The following is a 21,296-nucleotide window of genomic DNA, read 5'->3' as shown; positions in this document are numbered from 1 at the left end:
AAGTTGTATTTTAAATCAAAAAGATAGAAAAGAAAGGAAGAAAGCTCAGAAAATTATCAGCATTTTATTGAACATTTTTTTCAATCCAGTTTACAAAGTTAGATACGCGTGTATACACTCCAGGCAAACCAGGACGTGCACATCCTATGCCCCAGGATATTATTCCAATAAGTATAGCTCTTCCATTTTGACGTTGAATCAATGGACCTCCAGAATCCCCCTGAAAGTATGTTTGAAACATGTATAAAATTTGCTAATTCTAAACTGTTTGAATTTTCATTCTGAAATTACTGTAAGAAAACCGACACCAGTCTGTCCATTCAATTAACCTTAAAGTTTAGGTTAAGCATAGTTTTTTACCTCTAAGTGTTTTTAACAATTTACAACTAGCATAGTTTTATAAGTTAATTTAACTGGATACTGGAGCTAAGCTTTTTGTTAGGTAATGGGAGCTGGAGTTAGATTGTGATTGAGCTGTATCTTATTAAATGAATCATGCAATGTGGTTTAATTAGTTTATCTGGTTATATCTCTTATTGTAAGAGATGGAAAATACAAGACTTTTTTGTGCTAAGCAACTTTATGGTGTTGCCCTCAGTGAGAATATCATATTCTAATAGTCCAGGGTCACAAATCGGGGAATGCAAGACACTGGAAATTCTTCATGTGTTGAAGCGAATAGAGGAAATATTGTGGTGTCAACGCTGGAACTCGAAACCCGTTCAGTCGATCATGTGATTGACCGATTAGCCCACTCGGCTATAACATGTACCCAGCTGCAGGCATATATGGCAACGTTACTTTTAAAAAGTAACGAGTAAAAGTACAAGTATTTTTAAAAAAAGTAACGAGTAAAAAGTAAAAAGTTCTTATTTTAAAAAGTAACGAGTAAAAAGTACAAGTAAAAGTACAAATACTGAACAAAAAAAGTAACGACTTAAAAGTACATTTCTAGGAAATCGAAAATTCAAAGTAACCTAAACTTTTATTGAATAATATTCTTATGTTCTTTAATGTTTTTGCAAAATTGTTGTTATTTATTTAATTATTTTTAATTTTGAAAGTTATGGATAATAATTTATTTTTAAATTCGGAAGAATATTATAATATAATTTTATAATATAATCGTATAATATAATTTTAAAATCAAATATAATTTTAATATCAAACTTTTTATGGATTTGCACGAAAAAGAAATTTTATCTATTGATTTTAATTTTTAGTTTATTATTTTTATTTATTTAAATTATCATTGATTTAAAATTGTTTTACTCTTTAGAAACGCGTTTTAAAAGCACAAACGTAAACAAAGCAAACACGGGGTTTCTGTTAGCTTTGTGATCTTTGAGCTAGTAAAAAATAATTGAATGTGCAGTATAAGTTGAAACAGAAGGTATTTAAACACGAAGTTAGCTGTGAATGCATATATATTGCACATTAATTTTATAAATTAAAAGAAAAACATAAATATTACTTTTAATTTTTTTTTTTTAAAGCTTACCGAGTTTACCAAGTTTTAGAAAAAAGTAACGATTTCATTCGATATTTTCGTTACAAATACTTGTACTTTTTCCCTAAAAAAGTAACGAAAGTACAAGTAAAAGTACTAAATTTAAGAAGTAACGAAGTACAAGTAAAAGTACGTACTTTTTACTTGTACCGGCGGTACAAGTAACGAAAGTAAAAGTACTGCCATATATGGCTGCAGAGAACTAAGTGGCTTCACTAGTAGGCCTAGTTGTTGTGATAAAATTCTGGTTGTTTAACCATATTAGGAGAAAGCAGTTAATAAATGGTTTTCCTCAAAATTAACAGTTTAAGTACCATTTTATTTATGGTTATTTGACTGCTTTGTTCAAATATGGTGAAATAGTAATTAAATGAATTGATATTTAATCATATTTTTCGATAAACTTCTAACAGAACTATTAACTCTGTTAGAATCAGAGCTATTAGATATGTATTAAGCTGTTAGAAATTTTGCAACATTTTGAAATGAAATATCGTTTAAAGTTGTACTAACAATAGTGCTAAATTGAACCAAACTGTTGCATTTATAAACCTTTATTAAACGATACTGTTACTCAACTTGTATGCAAACACTGTTCATATTAAAACTGCGTTTAAAATATTCTATTTGGTTTCAACGTTGAACACTTTTTTCTGAGATTGAATGAAGCAGAAAATAAATAAATAAAAGTTCGAATTGAATGAAATTTTATTTAATGATCGGATTTTTATTTTCAAAGATATAATCTTAGCGGTTCAATGGAATGATCTTAAATTTGCTAAATATTGAACACACAATATTTTTTAATTTAAAAAAAATCAGACACAAAAATATGCTTTCGCCATATTAAAGCACAATTAAAAATTTGCGACCCTCAAAGCCTGGTTTGTAACCGCTATATAATTTTAAAAGCAAAATATATATTTAACAAAATCGGTTGCCTAGTTTCCGAGAAATAAAACTTTGAGTAACCAATCATTTTGCATTTTCATTACTCAGAAACTAATTTGAATAATTATAACTAAATCATGAACTTCCTCATTTAATATTATGTAATTTTAATTACCTAACAATTTAAAGCATTATTAACCTTTTAAATAATTCAGTCATTTAGTAATATAAAAATTAAAATTTAATACCTCTTTTACATTAACTTTTTCTTAATTTTTAAGAAAAACAGAAGGAACAATTTTATTGATATTTTTATAAATTATTTCTCTGCAAATTTAGTTTCCTGCTTAGAAAAAGAATTATTTCTATTAAAAGTTACAGTATGATATTAGTTTTTACGCATTTCAATTCAAGCGATTTCAAATTAATACCGCATTAAATAACAAAGCATAATTCATCAGCATTAAAGGTTATTTTTGTTAGACGTAACTTAAATTCAGTAAATAAAGAGTTACAAAAAGATGTTGGTTTCTCCAAAGCATTTTTAGCTCAAAAAAAATTCTGTAAATAAACAAATTACAGTACCATTTTTGAAAATAGGTTATTCTTTACGATATGCGACATAACTTATCTCTAAGAGTGAAAAAGAAATTAAAAAGGAAAGTTGTTTGCTCATAAAAATAATGACTCTCAATATTTTGTATTTAAGGTGTTGAAGAGAAAGCATGTTTGATATTAAAAAATATTTTTTATTCAACTTTGCTCAGATCCAATTAATTAGGATATTTTAAGAATTTCACAATCCATAAACAAGCAACAAGCACGTTTACATCATTGAAATATATCGAAAATAATAGATTTATTTAACCAGAAGTTGTACAGATCTTTCAAACAGTACAGTGCGCAAAATAAAAAAAACGGACCGTTCTGAATAACTTTTTATCTAATGATCGGATCTTCACGCTCTAGGACTCAATCTTAATAGCTGGAAAGGGTGACCTTAAATATTCAAGTTAATAAGTGTTGACGATATTTTAAGTAACGAAATCAGACTCAAAACTGCACTTTCTTTAACTAAACATTTTTTTTAAATGGATATGGATTTGTGAACCCCCAAAATATAGAAGGCAATCTCAATATGGGAAATAGTTTGATCAGGAGAGTGATCCAAAGCTTGGGCCCTTTAATGTTAATTTTAGTCTTCGTTTCTTTCGTAACAGCTCGAGAACTTTTTAAGTAAGTAGAAAAGTTTTTTCGCACAATTATAAAATTCGAGATTTCAAGCAATAATAATAATAATTTATTATCATTATTTTTTTTTAAATAATAATCGAGAAAATTTTGAATTGTGAGGTACTTAGTTTGGTATTTTAGTTTTTATGTGTTAAGGAATGAAATTGTGCATAGAAAAATACAAATTTGAGTAAAATGGGTTGTATAGTTTCTGGGAAATCAAATTTTCGAAATATGAAATTTTTTAAAATTCAGTTTCTCAGAAACAATTCGACTGATTTTTTTTTAAATTTATTTATTTATTTTGTGTGCAGTACGTAAGATTAAATTTTCTATCAATACCTGACAAGGGTCCATTCCTCCGTTAGGTTCTCCGGCACATAGCATTTCTAAGGCATAAAAAATATCTGATCCATAAATAATCTCACATTCAGAAGATGAAACCAAAGGGACCTCCACTGCTTGTAAAATATCTGACATATCACCATCTGAAAATTATCATCTTCTACATATAATACAATGTTTAAAATATTAGTCGAAAGAATCATTCATTGTACAATCATAGTGTATGAAATGATCACTTAAAGATTACAATAAATTATCGAATTTATTTCGCAGCTTGAAATTTACAATAATTTTCTACCATATATTATATTTAGATCAGGGTTTCCCAACGCATGCCCTATGCCTAATGAAAAGACAATTTGAAACTTAAGGAGAAAGGGCAATATAATTTTTGGCTTTGTATTCTAAACATATTATTGAATTACAACGAAAAAAAAAGTTTGGGGACATTAAAATTTATTCATTTCATTGATATACTAACGATAGAGACCAAGTTAGTCTTCACAAATCTTTGGTTATCTGCTCAAGTTATTTAAACATATTTTACCTTTTTGAAAAAAAAAACGCTTAACTTATATAACTTTAGGCAGTATACCCTATGTTATGTAATATGACCAGGAGTTTTTTTTCCTACAAGGTAACAGACACTTAAATGGTTAAGCATATCTAATTTTTTCTTTTAATTGACTGCAGTACGCTCACGATGTATTAGATAAAATTATAGCATAGCACTGAGAGTTCGATCAACGTTTTACAATGCAAAAAATTCCGTATTATAAACAATGACATTTCCACAAAAAATAATGAAAGGAAACTGTAAACATATCTTATACATGGTTTCAGAAATGTTCTTTTAATGCAATTTCAAAAACGGAACAGTTTTAAATGTAAAAAAAAGTTCTTAATATATTTTAAAAGCATTCTTCACAGTAAAAAAAAATTTAATAAAAGCTCCGGAAAAAAAAATTCTAATTCGAAAATCTATTTATTCAAAAATGAAACAGCATATGCTCATTTTTGAGCAAAGTTCACTACCTCAAAAGAGACGCGGAGGAAGAATTGTGTGAGATAGATGCGCGTGGGTTGTCAGCAGGATTCGAACCAACGACCTGCGTGGTCAAAGTAGGACGCTCTAACCACCAGAGCAGTACACACTAATGAATAAAGACTTAGGAAGCTCTATATAGTGGTCGGCGCAATGAAACATCGTGGTATACATTCCATTCTCTTAAAAGTTTTTTAAAATATAGCAAGTAAGCAAAAAGAGAAATTAACACTACCGATCTTCTGATTTAGCTATTGGAACCATATTTTTCAAATGTCAACCCTTTGTACCACTGAAATTGGAAATTAGTAATGTGCCATTGCGCTTCTTCTTTGACAAAGCATTTTGCTCAAAAATTAGTATATGATATTTCAATTACGAATATATGGGGTCTTTAAATACGACCACTATTTGTTTTGTTTCGGAACTATTTTGACACATGTTAACTCATTTTTCTTACAGATATGTACTGGTAAAGATGAATCTTGACAGCTGAACTTGACAATGGAAGAAGTTAGAATTGTTTGGCCTTAAAATTCTATTTGATTCTGGCACATTTTAATACAAAATATATAATTGGGAATGCAAAAAAGATTTCCATAGTAAATATTAATATAAAATTTTAATTAATTTTATTATAAATGTGGTTTATATTTTAATATTTTTAATTGAAATTTAGAAATAAAAAATATATGCACTAGTTTTCCATTATTTTTTATGTTTTTGTGGTCGAAATTCAGTTCTTTTCAAAGTATCATCAATAAATAGAAATCCCGTATTGAAAATTTTTGAAGAAATGCAAAATAATTTTGAATATTGAAAAACACTATCATTATGTGAAATAGGCATTACTTCGTTCGGCAAAAAGTTTTACGAACTTTTTAAAGTTTTTAAATAATTTAGTTGATAAAAAGTTAATTAATTTGGAAAATCTATGGGATGATATGGTTATTACAATTAAAAAAATCCCCTTAAGAAAATCTGTTTTTTGCCAAGGTACAGACTATTTGCCTTTTCCATTTTAAATGTGATATTTATAATGGTCATACATATTTATTTTTTTTTCCATTTATTTATTCATTTTTTTTCCATAAATTTTTTTTAATCTCATTCTTTCGTTTCCTTCCTTCTAAGCTATATATTTCTAAATATTAATCACATATTCCGCCATTATTTAAATTTCAGATGTCAGGAGGATATATATAAATACAGGAAAACTCTTTTTATATTATAAAATAGTTAAGTTGTTGTTTTTAATGTAACTTGCCAATGCCAGCAAGCCTGTTGGTTGAAACCAAGCGAATTTTAGGCTTTTAGGCGGAGGTTGCGTTTCGTATTTTTAAGTGGCACCATCTATAAGCAATATTACGACTTCAGCCATACACATGTCACATCCCGTTTATAGAGCAGACTTATCCCATACATCCATTTATTCATTCTTAATCGTGATTTTGTCCTGAAACAGAGAACGATCACTCTCCCATTCAGTACCCCCAGAGGTATGATTTGATATGGGAACATGGGGGACTTTGTGAATAGACAGATTTACCGTGCACCAGTCACCATTTACATCACGGGGAGTTCATAAAATTCATTTTTAGTAAATAAAATTATTTTTGCTTCCAATAGCAGCTGTATTACCAGAATTAATCAAGCATCATTGGCGTCAATAATAGTAAAGCTATTTTTTTATGTTTTTCTGGAACGAATTAATGCTATTTCCTCATCAATTTTGCTTTTAAACACACCTTACAATATTTTATTAACCGTTCATTTTAAATTATTTATTTTTATAGAATCACGTTATAAACACATAATTTGTGACATAAATACATGAAAATAATATATAGGATTGTTTTATAACTGTGTAGATAATTATTCGAAAAAAATTACATCACTATACATTATATCAAAATTCATATTAGTACTCCCAAAAGAAAGAGATAAGAATAATAAATACACATTTAAAATTGTGAAGTACATTGTAAAGTATATATATATATATGTATATATATATATATATATATATATATATATATATATATATATATATATATATATATATATATATATATATATATATATATATATATATATATATATATATATATATATATATATATATATATATATATATATATATATATATATATATATATATATATATATATATATATATATATATATATATATATATATATATATATATATATATATATTTCTTTTTTTTTTTTTTTCCTTTATATTTTGCGCGAAGAATGGGAAAAATTTTATCCGTATTTGAATTTTTTTTTTTTTAAATACCTCCAATTCTGTTTTAAGGTAAGTAAAAACGCATTTAACATAAACGTAGCGTAAATATCGGAAAAATTAATAATAGCTAAGTTGTTAAGAAAAACTAAAAGTATTTAAGCTTTTAGCAATATAGTCTGTATTTATATTACTATAATCCGTATTTTTATAAGCAACTAATTTCATTACCTTAGCAAAGTGGACCAAATTTCTTTAACATGCATAATAATTTTATACTTTCACTTTCGAAAATCTATCTAAAAAATTATCGTGATTTGCATATGACACCTTAAACACCTTTCTTGTAACTCTTTAAATTTCGGTGAATTACAATCCAGATATTTTTGTTGTGAAATATCAGCAAAAACTATTCACGTTTTATTAATGAAATACTAAATTTAAATACCATTCAAAAATCAACGGAATGCAAATTTTTTTCTTTCATATCAGAAAACCTCATTTTTATACTTTCTCACGATGCTTATTTACAACAATTTGAAGAAAAAAAGGGAAAAAAACGTAAACACAAACATATAATAAAATAAGATTCGTTCTACCCTCGATTGTGTCTCCCCATCCAACAGAAGTGGCGTAACCAGTCACGTTCTGCTCCAGTGGCGGTAAGCAGATGCCGTTCACTTGTTTACTCAGAAGGAGAGGCTTTTTCAGCTGAATTAACGCTATATCATTCAGGAAGGTCTCAGGATCAAATCCTTCGTGAACTCGTATTTTTTCTACCTACCACAAAAAGGAAGAAAAAAAATGAGACATTTAACGCGACATTAGTTGTATATTTAGTGATTAAAAAATTATTGTCACAGTCTGTCATATAAATATTCACTGATTGAAATGTTCATTTTTTGAAAAAAAAAGTTTTACAAATGCTTTCGATAAATAATTTAAAAAAGAGATAAATTGTTTTGAGACTTCCAATAAAGATTGGAGTTCAAAATATCACGCACTTCTTTTCAACTTTATAACGAATAGGGGTAGAATGAGCTGTTTAAAATCAATCAAATGGTTTAACACTTTAATTGTACTAAAAACAACATTTCCCCTTATATTATCGCGATTTGATTTTAATATTTTAAACCATATCGTGATCCCTCTTAATTTCTTTTTTAAAAAAAAAGCACCAGTTAATTAAATATGAATTTGTTGCTCTTTTACAATCACATTCATTTTTCTTTTTAACTCTTGCTCTTAAAAAGTATACAAAACAATTATTTTATAAAATTCACAAATTATGTGTTTATTTCAGTAAAACACCTAAATCCGTGCATTTCGAGACACTATTGAATTTCGACATTCCCCATACGATTCGATGTTCAAGTTACAAATCAATCTTCCATAAATATATATTTCGAACGCTGATCAATGTTTCGGAATATTTGTTACGCATTATTATTTACGTTATACCAGGTACCTCAGTAAAACATTAATGTAAGAGCTATGGGCAGTATGACAAATGTTTTTTTTTCTTATCACATCTACCAAAAGATTATTACTAATAATCTCCGGTAATGATTAATAATAACCGTTTTTACCCGCATAATAATAATCAAATAAATATTATAATATCAAATAAATTTATATAGTATCTGACCAAAATGTCCGGATTACTATTGTAAGTATTTGGAAAGTTCTGAAATCCTGAGTCATATATTATTATGATCTTCGTCCCTCATTTTTGCGTCTACGACAACCGGCACATGTTTGAGGAGTTTTATCTACAGTTTTTGATAGGTGTCAATGGGAATTGACTTCCAGGTGACCATCTGAGCTGGAGTGTGTGGTTTTGATAGGGACGTAATTTGCATTCTAACGCGTCACCAAGGTGATCAGTGGGATTTTGATAGGGGCTCTGAAAGTGCCAATCCGGATTTTGAACACTTGTTTTGTTAAATAATTGTTTTGAAAATCTCTTTCTGTGAATGGAACAGTTAATCTACTGGAAGAGAAATGTACCATTCTCGAAACATTGCAATGCACTCTAAAGCAGATTACTTGTTTCAGATTCTAAAACAGATTACTTGTACTTATTACGAAGTTTCTAAACCATAATTTAGAGTTTGTATCCTGTAACGTTCTGTCGTATCGTATGTAACTATAAATGCTAATTATTGGCTTATTTTTTTCCTATTTTATTAAAGAATTCAAAAAACTTTTTTTAATCGTACTTACACACGCAGTGTAATAACTTTAATAACAAATTTTAATTTATTGCTCTTAATATTCCCCAGTATAAAGAAAACATCAGTACACTGAAAAATTTCCGAAGCTTTCTTATGTTCTCAGCATATACATAAATGCCTTTATTTTGTCTTAATTTTAATCTGCTACTTTCAAACTTAACCCCATATTTTATTTCAATATAAGTAAGCCTGATAGCAAGAGGCAAATTTATAGACAAATTAGTTCGGGCACAATGGGGCCTAATGGAATGTCGATCTTCTTCATTTTTGAGCGTGTCTTCTCTATATATACATAAAGGCCTATATTTTTCTTTTATGTTAACATATAATTTTCAAACTTGGTACCATTTTCACCCCAATATACTTAAACAAGAGGCTAAGCTAAAAAATTAAAGAAAATGAGTTTGCCACTTTGGGGCCAAACGGTCATGCCAATATTCTCTTTACAATAGGAAATATAGCTCATTTTCTAAGTATACATAATGGTCTATATCTTCTCTTAATATTAATTTATAACTTTAAAATTTTGTCAGTTATATTGTTATATTGTACTAAACTAATACAACAAGTCACAAAATTAAAGACAAATTAGAGACTGTGTAAAGGGTCATAATATCATGCGCCCTACTCTAATTCCGCTGATATGATTTAAGAGCTTGATTCCTGATAAACAGTTAGATAAGTGCTGTTCCATGGTATGAAAAGTCAAAATTGCTAGTTCTAAAACCTTTCTATTTATGATATTTTCAGAAACAGTGGCTCTGATCCATAGAAGTGCTCAAATTTAATGATTGTTGAATAAGTGTTTTACCGGTTTAATTTTATGCAGAAATTTTTCTGAAATGGAGTGTAATTTCTGCATATAGTTATTTACAACTAGGTGATTTAAAATTCGTGATCCTTAATAATTTTGCTTAATAATTTTAAACCAAAATAAACCATTTCGTTTGCAATTTTTTTACCGTCAAAGCAATTTTTTTACCGCCTTCTATTTTATGTATCCTATGGAATTCCTCAAAAGGACGCTGCCATTTTTTTTTACTTCTTGTGATGTTTTTCTACATTTTCGAGTTAATTATATATTTGCTTCAAAACAAAAAAAGGACAAAATATCCTCTTTCTGAAATTCAGGAAATTCCATTTCCACTTTATAATTCTAGCTTTAAGATTTTATATGTAATTCAGATAAAAATAAAGTTTTAGATCAATAAAAAAGAGCTTTAAAAGAATTACATTCATTTCAAATAATACCAATTATGTAACTCCCCGCTCAAAATATTACAATACATAATAAATTCGCTCTTGATATTAATTTCATATCACCTCTTAAAAATTATATTTACAACATTGATCAGTCTATGTAGGCAGCACTTATCCAATTATCATTTAAAAATGCTAATTTTAAAAAACGCGTAAAGCAATTTTCATTATTTTATACCATTTTTAGGTTTACATAATGATTGAATGTAAAATTTCCTAATATGAAAAAGACCAAAGGGACAAACTGTTCTCTAGTGAAAAGTAAAAATTCTTATTATATTGCATATCAATGTAGCAAATTTAACTATATAAAGAAATATATGAGATTCAAGAAAAGAAAGAGCGAGATTTGCTGATATGGCACACCGGGTCGTGGAGCCCGTATTTACAGTAGAACCAGATTGAGACATTCTAGAAACTCTCAATCTACTGTCTCAATCTAATCTGGGTACTAAATACTACCTAAATCTATCAATCTAGAACTTTGGGAAATAAATACAAAATAAAACAGTCAAATATGCTTTATGCAGTTTTTTTTGGAAAATCGTGTTATTTAAAAAAAACACGGATATTTAAAAGTTTTGATTTCTTCTACAAAAATTTTGATTTCTTCTACAAAATTCGAAAGTATAACAGTTAAATACAAATTGTCACTCGATATTTCCACATCTAAAGATCTTACAAGTGTTAGTGCATGAGCAGGATAAATTTAATTTCATCTTAATAGGCAAGAAATGAAAGAAAATATATTTTGATAACTTTTTTTTTCCTGGTTTAAAGGGTGGATTAGAAGTTGAGAAAGGACACATCTCAGATCGAACCATTGCGAAAAGGAACTTTTTACTTTCGAAAAAGAACAATAGTTCCATTTAAATAAATCTAAATGGATTGGATAAAATTGTTTTACTTACTTTGTATTGTATAGAAGTTTCGTCTGATTGACTGATGATACCAACTACAACTCGAAAATTCCTTGATGATCGTCTAAGAAACAAAGTAACACTTTAAGGAAGCGTGTGATAATTTTATTATTATTATTGTATCATGATATTATAATAAGTTTTTTCTCGACTTCTATTATTCTTTTAAAATTTTTGTTAGTTCATTAGACTTCTGAAAGTTTTATATTTTTTCAAGATCAAATCAAATAATTTTTTTCCATTTGATTTACTTGTCCAAAGCTGTGGTGTGAGTCAATATATATATATATATATATATATATATATATATATATATATATATATATATATATATATATATATATATATATATATATATATATACACCCTTGTGCAAATTAATTGAAGCAAGCTCAATAAATTCAGAAAACTAAGAGAAAATGCTATTTTATTTAAATTTATGCAAATTCAAAAATTTCCAGTACATAATATGATCTCCATGACACTTTATTAACATTTGGACACGATTCGGCATGGATTCCACTAATTAATTACAGTCATTTATAATATTTGTGTCCTTGTACCACATATGAATTAACGCCGTGATTAGCTTCTCCATAGTTGTACAGTCCATATTTAACATGCGATTCTTGTATATGGTCCAGATATTCTCAGTTGGGTTGATATTCGGAGAGTTCCCTGGCCATTCCAATGTCTCAATTTGATTCTCAGACATGAATTTCTTGACAATTTTGGACGTATGGCAGGGAGCTAAATCCTGTTGAAATTTCCCTGTTCCATCAGGGTATCGTTTCTTCAACTCTGGAACAACTTTTTTTACCCAGAATAGTAATGTACTGCTCAGAACGCATCATACCGTCTGTCGAGAATTCCCACTATAACTGTCTTCTGCGCATGTTGTTTTGGTGCGCCCATAGCGCCACCAGTTGATGTTTTGATCTCAATCTGTGAACAAGCATGTTGAGCTCCTCCATACGATAATTAGATGTTTAATTGTTAATCCTTTTTTTGTTTGTGTTTTCTAATTCCGTTATTATTAAAGTGATTGTCTATAAAACATGTTAGAGTCTTTTATGACTGAGCAAATTGATATTTATTACCCTCCAAAATATGGCAGTCCTGGAGAACGGGGTAAGTAGCACTTACCTTAATTAATATAGAAATAGTTTTCTTCAGTTTTTGCTTAAAAATTGACATTTGGCGCCCGAACAGGGACTGCCATTAAACGGTAATAAACTATAATTGACATTTATTGACTTTTACCTGATAACGAAATCTTGCATGTTTGAAATAAGACATTAAACACCAATTTAAAGAAATTAAGATTAGCAATTAAGAATAACTATAAATTGACTCACACTTACAGAATGTCTGAAGAAGAATTGAATAAATTGAAACGGAAACGCGGCTTTGTAAGAGCTTCGGTGACAAAGATGATTACTAAAATCGAAACTGACATTCTAAAACCGGACATAAGTGTGGAAGATCTCGAAGAATCACTCGAACTGTTTGGTGAAAAAAGCGAGGAATTAAAAACTATTGATTCTCAGATTGAGGGCTTAATCAAAATCGAGGATATGGAAGAGGAATTTAACTGTATAGAAGAGTACAAAGAAAAAATAACTAAAACAAAATTTAGAACATTAAGATTTATTAAGAATTTAAACAAAGAACTTGATTTGAATAATTCCTTTCAAGAAGCTAAAATTTCTCTAAATAGTCCCAATCAGAGTGACATTCAAACCATTGAAAGGGAACGTATAAAGTTACCTAAATTAACTATTCCTAAGTACTACGGAGAAATTTCTGAATGGTTAAATTTTTGGAATTGTTTCAATTCGTCAATTAATGAGAATAAGAACCTCAGTAAACTTGATAAATTCATTTATTTGAGATCATTTTTAGGAGGTCCTGCGTTTAATGTGATTGATGGTTTAGAATTAACCGCGGAACATTATGATCACGCTATTGATTTATTAAAGCAACAATTTGGCGATACAAATATTTTGATTAATGTACACATTGAAAACCTACTCCATACATGCCCATTAAAAAACTCTAATGACGTAAAAAACTTCAGGAACATTTTTAATCACATACAAAAGAATATCAGAAGCTTAGAAAGTTTATCTGTTAAAAAAGATAGCTATTCGAACATTCTAGTTCCCATTTTAACCAAATTGTTGCCCCGTGATCTACTACTAGAATTCAACAAAAGAACGAAAAATCCTCTTGTTTCTGAAATTGATGAGCTAATCGATTTTTTATCATCTCAATTAAAAGCCAGAGAAATGACTTTCTTAAATTTGAGTACTTCTGTTTCGGAAATCAAAACACATGTTAGAATGAATCCTCACATTACTGAGAAGGAGTGTAGGCGCCAGCCATCGGCTTCTGCATTAATTAATGAGTGTTTTGAAGATCGGAAGAATGAGAAAGAGACTTGTCTATTTTGTAAATCTCATAAACATTACTCGGCTTCTTGCACGAATAATAATTTGAGTTTGGAAGAAAAAATAGACATTTGTAAGCGGTCTGGCTCTTGTTTCAGATGCTTAAATGATAAAATAAAAAAAAGACACCTTTCCTCTTCTTGTAAGGCTATCGTTAAATGTGAGATATGTTCCGGCAGACACGTCAGTATAATGTGTATGGGGAAAAGAAAAATAAATTCGATAGAAACAGGGGGGAAGGGGAATAATTCTGATCTTTCCCAAATGAAACCTGATACTGCCTGTGCTTTAAGTAACTCTTCTAGTAGAGAAAAAATAATGTTGCAAACTCTCATTGTAAGTGTTTCGGGAGGTAAACAAAAACATTTGATTAGGGTTATTATTGATACTGGATCTTCTTGTAGTTATATATCGGAATTTGCAGCGCGTAAGTTAAAATTAAAGAGTCTTGGGCAGGAAACAGTTGTGCATGGATTGTTCGGGGGGTTAAAGAAAAAAGAATCACATAAAAATTACACGATTAATTTAAGTAATGTGGACAATAGTTTTACTTACACATTAAATGTACTGGAACAAAAGACAATTTGTACCCCGATTCCAAAATTGGACAATAGGGAAATTATGAAGGAATTAAAAGGGCACGGAATTTATCCTAGTGACGTAACCGTGAATGAAACTTTATGTTTATTTGATAGGAATGCTAATGAAATTCACGGATTAATAGGTGCGGATTATGCTGGAGATTTATTTACTGGAGAAATTAAAAATATAACGAATGGCCTTGTCGCGATGAATACGCATTTCGGTTGGACCTTAATGGGAAGAACTGGAGAAAGTCCTATAACGAATGAAGTGCTTTTATCACTTCATGTTACTGACTTAAATATTTGTGACTTATGGTCACTTGATTCTCTGGGAATTACGGAACCGAATATTTCTCAAACGAGATCAGAAATTGAGGAAGCCGCGAAAGATCATTTTGTTCGGTCGTTAAGAAGGGATGGAGAAGGTAGGTATGAAGTGTCACTCCCATGGTTGGAGGTTCATCCTGAATTACCGGACAATCGAAACCTTGCCGAAAAGCGGTTAAAGTCTTGCGTAAAGGCGTTACAAAAACGAAACTGTTTACATGAATATGAAAACGTCTTCAGAGATTGGGTAGCCGAAAAAATTATTGAACCCGTTGATTCAGAGGAACTGACAAAAGATAAAGGTCATTATTTACCGCATAGACCAGTATTTAAAGAGAACTCCACAACTAAAATCCGACCGGTTTTTGATGCGTCTGCTAAGGAAAGAAATTCTGTGTCGCTGAACGATTGCGTTGAGAAAGGGCCGAATAATTTAGAACTGATCCCCAAACTCATTAACAGATTTCGTCAGGGGAAATTTGGGGTAATATCGGACATTCGTCGAGCTTTCCAACAAATAAACGTTGCTCCCTCAGATAAGAAATTTCTGCGGTTCTTATGGTGGGAGGGAGGTGATCCAGGGAAACTTATTGTTTATTCACATTGCCGTGTAGTTTTCGGCGTAAATGCAAGCCCATTTTTACTCGCCGCGACTATAAATTATCATTTAGAGAATGTAGATGAAACCAAGAGAGACATAGCTTTAAAACTTAAAGATTCCATGTATGTGGACAATTGTGTTGCAAGTGTGAACACTATTGACGAGTTAAATTCTTTCATTACGGTGTCTAAAGAATTAATGGCTTCAGCACAATTTGACCTAAGGAATTGGAAACATAATCGGCCAGATAGTGATGAGGAAACCTCAATTTTGAACTTGTCTGGAGATAACTATAAAGAAATCGTTTCAGTATTGGGCCTTAAATGGAATTTATATAGTGATACTTTATCTTGTGAGATAAATGAGGAAAATCAACCCATTCCGAGTAAACGAAATGTATTATCTATGTTAAGCCGAATTTTTGACCCTATTGGGTTTACAAGTCCTGTCACACTAGTTCCTAAATTAATCTTGCAGGAATGTTGGAAGAAGAAAATTAATTGGGATACAGGACTTCCGGATAATCTGAGGAATAAATTTCTAAAGTGGGCTAATGAATTAAAATATCTGAAAGAAATAGAAATCCCTAGAAAAACACCTGATCTAGATGAAAATTCTACTCTGCATGTCTTCGTGGACGCGAGCCAATCGGCTTACGCGGCTTCAATTTTTATTAGAAATGTTAAAGGAGGAATAGTTAACTGTCAACTCTTACAGGCTAAATCCAAGGTAGCACCCCTAAAATCGATAACAATTCCTAGATTAGAAATTCTCGCGTGTACCATTGGAGCCAGGCTCGCTTACACTGTAAGAGATGATTTGAATATGAAGAATGTGCAAACCTTTTTCTACACTGACTCAATGAACGCTTTATACTGGATTAAAAAGCAAGATAACTGGGCCACTTTTGTTGCTAACAGAGTCAATGAAATTCGAAAACTTACGGATCCGGAGGCTTGGCGACATATTCAAGGAAAGTATAATCCCGCAGATTTGCCCTCGCGGGGATGTAATTCTAAAGATTTATTGAAATCCCATTGGTGGGAGGGCCCCCAATGGTTAAAACTGCCATTCGAGAATTGGCCAGCTAGTGAACTTTCTCCGGATATTGAAGTAGTTCTTTCAGAAAGAAAACGAACTATATCCTCAGCCACAAATTTAACAACTAATACCTTTGAAATCTTCCAAAATGTGTCTTCCTTCAATAAAATTGTGAGAATCATGGCTTACGTCATCCGATTTTATAAAAATACTCTAAGAAATCATAGTGATAGAAAGAAGGGAGAATTGGAGGTAGAAGAGATCGAAGCATCTGAGAAGTTCGTTTTGAAAGAAATTCAAAGAGAATCTTTTAATGGAAAGATAAATTTTCGAACTGTGAAATACAGCGATGGTCTCTTACGAGTTGAGACAAGAATAACATCGAGAAAAGACTTAGAAACTTTTAGATTCCCTATATTATTGCCTAGCAAGCATGATTTGGTGGAAAAATTAATAATGGACAAACATATTAAACTGAAACATGCCGGTGTTCAAACTTTGATGTCTCACCTCAGAGAGTCGTTTTGGATCATTAAAACCAGAAAGACAATTCGAAGCGTCGTAAGAAATTGCGTCAAGTGCAAAAGATTCTCGGTTAAGCCATTGGAAGCCGTAAGCATTCCACTCCCAGAAGATCGAGTCAGAGACGCAGCTATTTTTGAAATTATAGGTGTCGACCTGTGCGGATCTCTGCTTTTAAAAGGAGATAGAAAATGCTGGGTGGTACTCTTCACTTGTGCCATCTACCGAGCGGTGCACCTCGAAGTAGTATCGTCCCTGTCAACAGATTGTTTCATCTTGGCCCTTCGCCGATTTATTGCTCGCAGAGGACACCCGTCCACTGTATACTCTGACAATGGGACAAATCTTGTGGGAACGGCAAATCTTTTGAAGAACATTAATTGGAACGAAATTGAAGACTTTGCTTCAAGGAAACGAATTTCAAAATATTTTAATCCTCCCTCTGCCCCTTGGTGGGGAGGCTTCTTCGAAAGATTAATAGGAGTTTTGAAAGGTATCCAGGAAAGGATGGGAGAATCCGTTTAGTGGAACTTAAGACCCAATCTGGGAAACTATTAAGACCTATACAAAGACTTTTTCCGCTGGAAGTGTAACCATTTTGCTAATAATTTTATTTGTTTAGTTTTTTTCAGATGGACCATATAGACTAAGAATTCTGTTTGGATTCGAAAATATTTCTTCGAATCCAAAGGTGGGAGATTGTCGAGAATTCCCACTATAACTGTCTTCTGCGCATGTTGTTTTGGTGCGCCCACAGCGCCACCAGTTGATGTTTTGATCTCAATCTGTGAACAAGCATGTTAAGCTTCGTAAATAATTGAACTTTAATTGTTAATCCTTTTTTTGTTTGTGTTTTCTAATTCCGTTATTATTAAAGTGATTGTCTATAAAACATGTTAGAGTCTTTTATGACTGAGCAAATTGATATTTATTACCCTCCAAAATGTGGCAGTCCTGGAGAACGGGGTAAGTAGCACTTACCTTAATTAATATAGAAATAGTTTTCTTCAGTTTTTGCTTAAAAATTGACACCGTCAATAGGATGCAAAGGTCCAACCCCATTGTAACCGAACCAACCCCAAAACATCTTCATCAAAAAACACGAAAAAAAAAGTTTGTTGCAATTAATTTGCACAAGGGTATATATATATATATATATATATATATATATATATATATATATATATATATATATATATATATATATATATATATATATCGACAAAAATTCGCAGTTCGTGTAAGCATTCCAGTGTAACTAACGAATGCGTAAAGGGTTAACCTTCCAAGAATCATTGAAAATTCAAGACTATAAAAGTCTGAATTGTTCAGCAACGCACTGCACACAACATTTGCTATATTTCAATTTAAAGAGATATTGTAAAATAAAAGAATATAAAATGTCTACTATTAGGTTGAGATAAATTTGAAACAATAATTTACTTATATTAATATAATTTACTTATTTGTTAATCATTGTAATTTTTCCAATGTTAATTCGAAAATTCTAATCAACTTATTTATTGCAACAAATATGGCATTAACAAGATCAACAATTTGTTGATTGCAAGAACTTACTTATTAACACAATGTGCTGCAGTAATTATCCATCTATCATTCAGGATAGCACCTCCACATAAATGAGTCAGGGGTATTAATATGTTTGTAAATTTAATAGAAACCTGAAACAATTGTTATTTTTAAAATCTTTTGAATCTTTTTAAATAAAAATGCCCATTATAGTTGGCACCAAGCCATAAGCACGAACTGACAAAGTAGCAGATTCATGTTTTTGGTGTGGCACGGAAGATATATAAATGTTAAAGTCATTTTCTTATTTCCAAGGCATTTACGAAAAAAATATTAAACATCGTTTTGAACGTTTTTAGTATTTTTGTTAACATCGGAGCATAAATCTTCTCTTGGAATGAGAAATAAGCTAATGCAGATATAATTTTTTTTAATAAAAAAAATTTCTGTCATCATTAGTTCCTTAACACGTAGTTTGTGAGGCGAAGTTTTAATTTTTATTATCTCATTTATTTAGTAGGAAAAATATTATTTTATTAATTACGTGAAATTTGGCATTTAATTTATAAATTAGTTGGACAAATCAATATGACATAAATATTGAGAGGAAGTTCACGAGAATTATGTGAAATTCTAAAAAGAACTTGGGAAAAACTCTTTTGGGAAGTAAAGGGTCGGCCACCTTTACTTCCCAAATTACTTGGTATTAATCGATTTAAAGCTGGGTGTGCTTTAAGCCACCAATCGAGATAGACGACATCTCATTTATAAAATTATAGATTAATACCTTAACTATTATGGCATTGCGGTTCAGATTGAGTTGTCAGTTTGTTCATCAGAAGTTAATACAACTATGAAAATTAGTATATTTTTGCTTCTTACTATAAATCGTCCATTGCAATTGACTATCTAAATAACATCTGAGTCAATAATATCTGATCTTTAACTTAATGAGCTTTATCCGTCCTGGTGCATTTTTTTAAAACCGGTAGAAACTTTTCCATTAACTTATTTAAAATTAATTGAATTGTAGAAATTTTAATTTTATTATTTGCAGCTTACTTGCCATGGAAATTCTCCAAGAACAGCATTTCTTCCCCCAATTATTCTAGCAATATCCATATTTACTTCTGATATACCACAATTTTCTATGTTAACTGAGGCGTAAACTAAAAGAAAAAAGAAAATAGATAAATAAAATAACATATATATATATAATAATAATAATAATATATATATATATATATTTAAAGCAAATTTAATGTACCCATCTCTTTACAGAAATTCACAAATGAAATTACAAAACTGACGAAACAACTTTCAAAGCATTTAAAATTTGCAAATTAAGGAATACTTTTTTTATGAGACCATATCATTCAACAAAAAGAGTTTTTTCAAAAAAAAATTTTTTCAAGAAAAATAAATTTAAAAATATACTCACTTCTTTGTAAAGCTAATACAAGAAACAAAGCAACAAGAGTTTTCATCACTAATTTTAATATTTTAATTCATTAATTCAATATTTATTTATCTAGTTTTATCAAAAATAGTTTAAATTTAATTACTCTACCCTATTATTTTAGATTCCTGAATCCGAAATTCTCGGTGTTAAATAAGCTTTTATCTTTATATAGACAGCTACAATTCTCAAATTGCACAGTTATCCTTTTAAGCTGAAAAGCTTACAACACTCCATATCTTTTTTCAAATGTTTTATGTTTTTCAAATGTTTTATGTTTTTTCAAATGTTTTATGTATTAAACGTGAACAGAAACTACATCTTTATGGAAACATGGATGATAGAGTGATGATAGTTAATAAATCTTGTCCTGAAAAGTATTTCATTGTTCTTAGAAATAAAAAGCAATATTTTCTAATACAAACAATGAAAGACTAAAATCGCATTTTAAAAGTAGCATTTTCTTCGCCTTTGACGATAAGGGTTCTTACATAATAAAAAGTTTTCCTTAAAACTAAATAACTTTGTTAACCAAAGCATGTCTATTATTTTTTTGGCTTTTCATTGAAGATTTGGTGCAATAATAGATTTACAAGTTCAGGTTCAAAATTATTGGTGAATGTAAAATGAAACTAAAAAAGTCATTACATTATTTACCCTCACACTATTTGCCACATAGTAGACCGATATTGCATTTGTGAATTAAGCATTTTTAATTCACAATTTTCATTATTGCATTTATAATTCCGGAAAAAAAATTTTTTTTTTAAATGAAAGCTTGCTTTATAATTGCTACCCAATACAATCAAGAGAAAAATCTCCAAAAAAGAAAACGATCGAGTCATTAAAGGCTGCTGGATTGTAAATCAGCTGCCCGGTTCATGCAAAATAGGAAAGACTAGCTCATTCAAAAAACACACAAATAGGGAAAATAAATTGACTTGTTATTGCATCAAATCCCTCATATGACACCAAATGAGCAATAAAATGATTATTTCAAATTTAAGTGCAGCGCATTGTATCCTAAAGTAACTGCAAGATTAAAACAAAATCTACAATTGTATTAGTTTTTTTAAAAAAATAATTGC

At 29.9% G+C, this 21,296-nt stretch overlaps 1 protein-coding gene and 1 long non-coding RNA gene across 2 annotated transcripts; one reads left to right on the top strand and one right to left on the bottom strand.

Annotated features, from left to right (window-relative positions):
• Positions 1–50: 50 nt before the first annotated feature.
• On the bottom strand, positions 51–20,465 carry LOC107440329 (trypsin-1). Its single transcript, XM_043043990.3, has 7 exons — positions 20,191–20,465; positions 19,812–19,918; positions 18,798–18,901; positions 11,683–11,755; positions 7,874–8,054; positions 3,977–4,122; positions 51–220 (listed from the first exon to the last, which is right to left on the bottom strand). Exons 1-7 carry the CDS (start codon positions 20,234–20,236, stop codon positions 65–67), a joined length of 813 nt encoding a protein of 270 aa, XP_042899924.2. The 5' UTR covers positions 20,237–20,465; the 3' UTR covers positions 51–64.
• On the top strand, positions 95–5,724 carry LOC139427049 (uncharacterized). The gene is made up of 2 exons (XR_011638201.1): positions 95–226; positions 5,487–5,724. It is a non-coding gene; the product is annotated as an uncharacterized LOC139427049 (long non-coding RNA).
• Positions 20,466–21,296: the final 831 nt, after the last annotated feature.

The sequence above is a fragment of the Parasteatoda tepidariorum genome, chromosome 11, assembly GCF_982258835.1.
Source record: "Parasteatoda tepidariorum strain Cologne lab strain chromosome 11, Ptep-v5.0, whole genome shotgun sequence".
NCBI lineage: Eukaryota > Metazoa > Arthropoda > Arachnida > Araneae > Theridiidae > Parasteatoda > Parasteatoda tepidariorum.
This window is presented reverse-complemented; position numbering and strand designations above follow the sequence as displayed.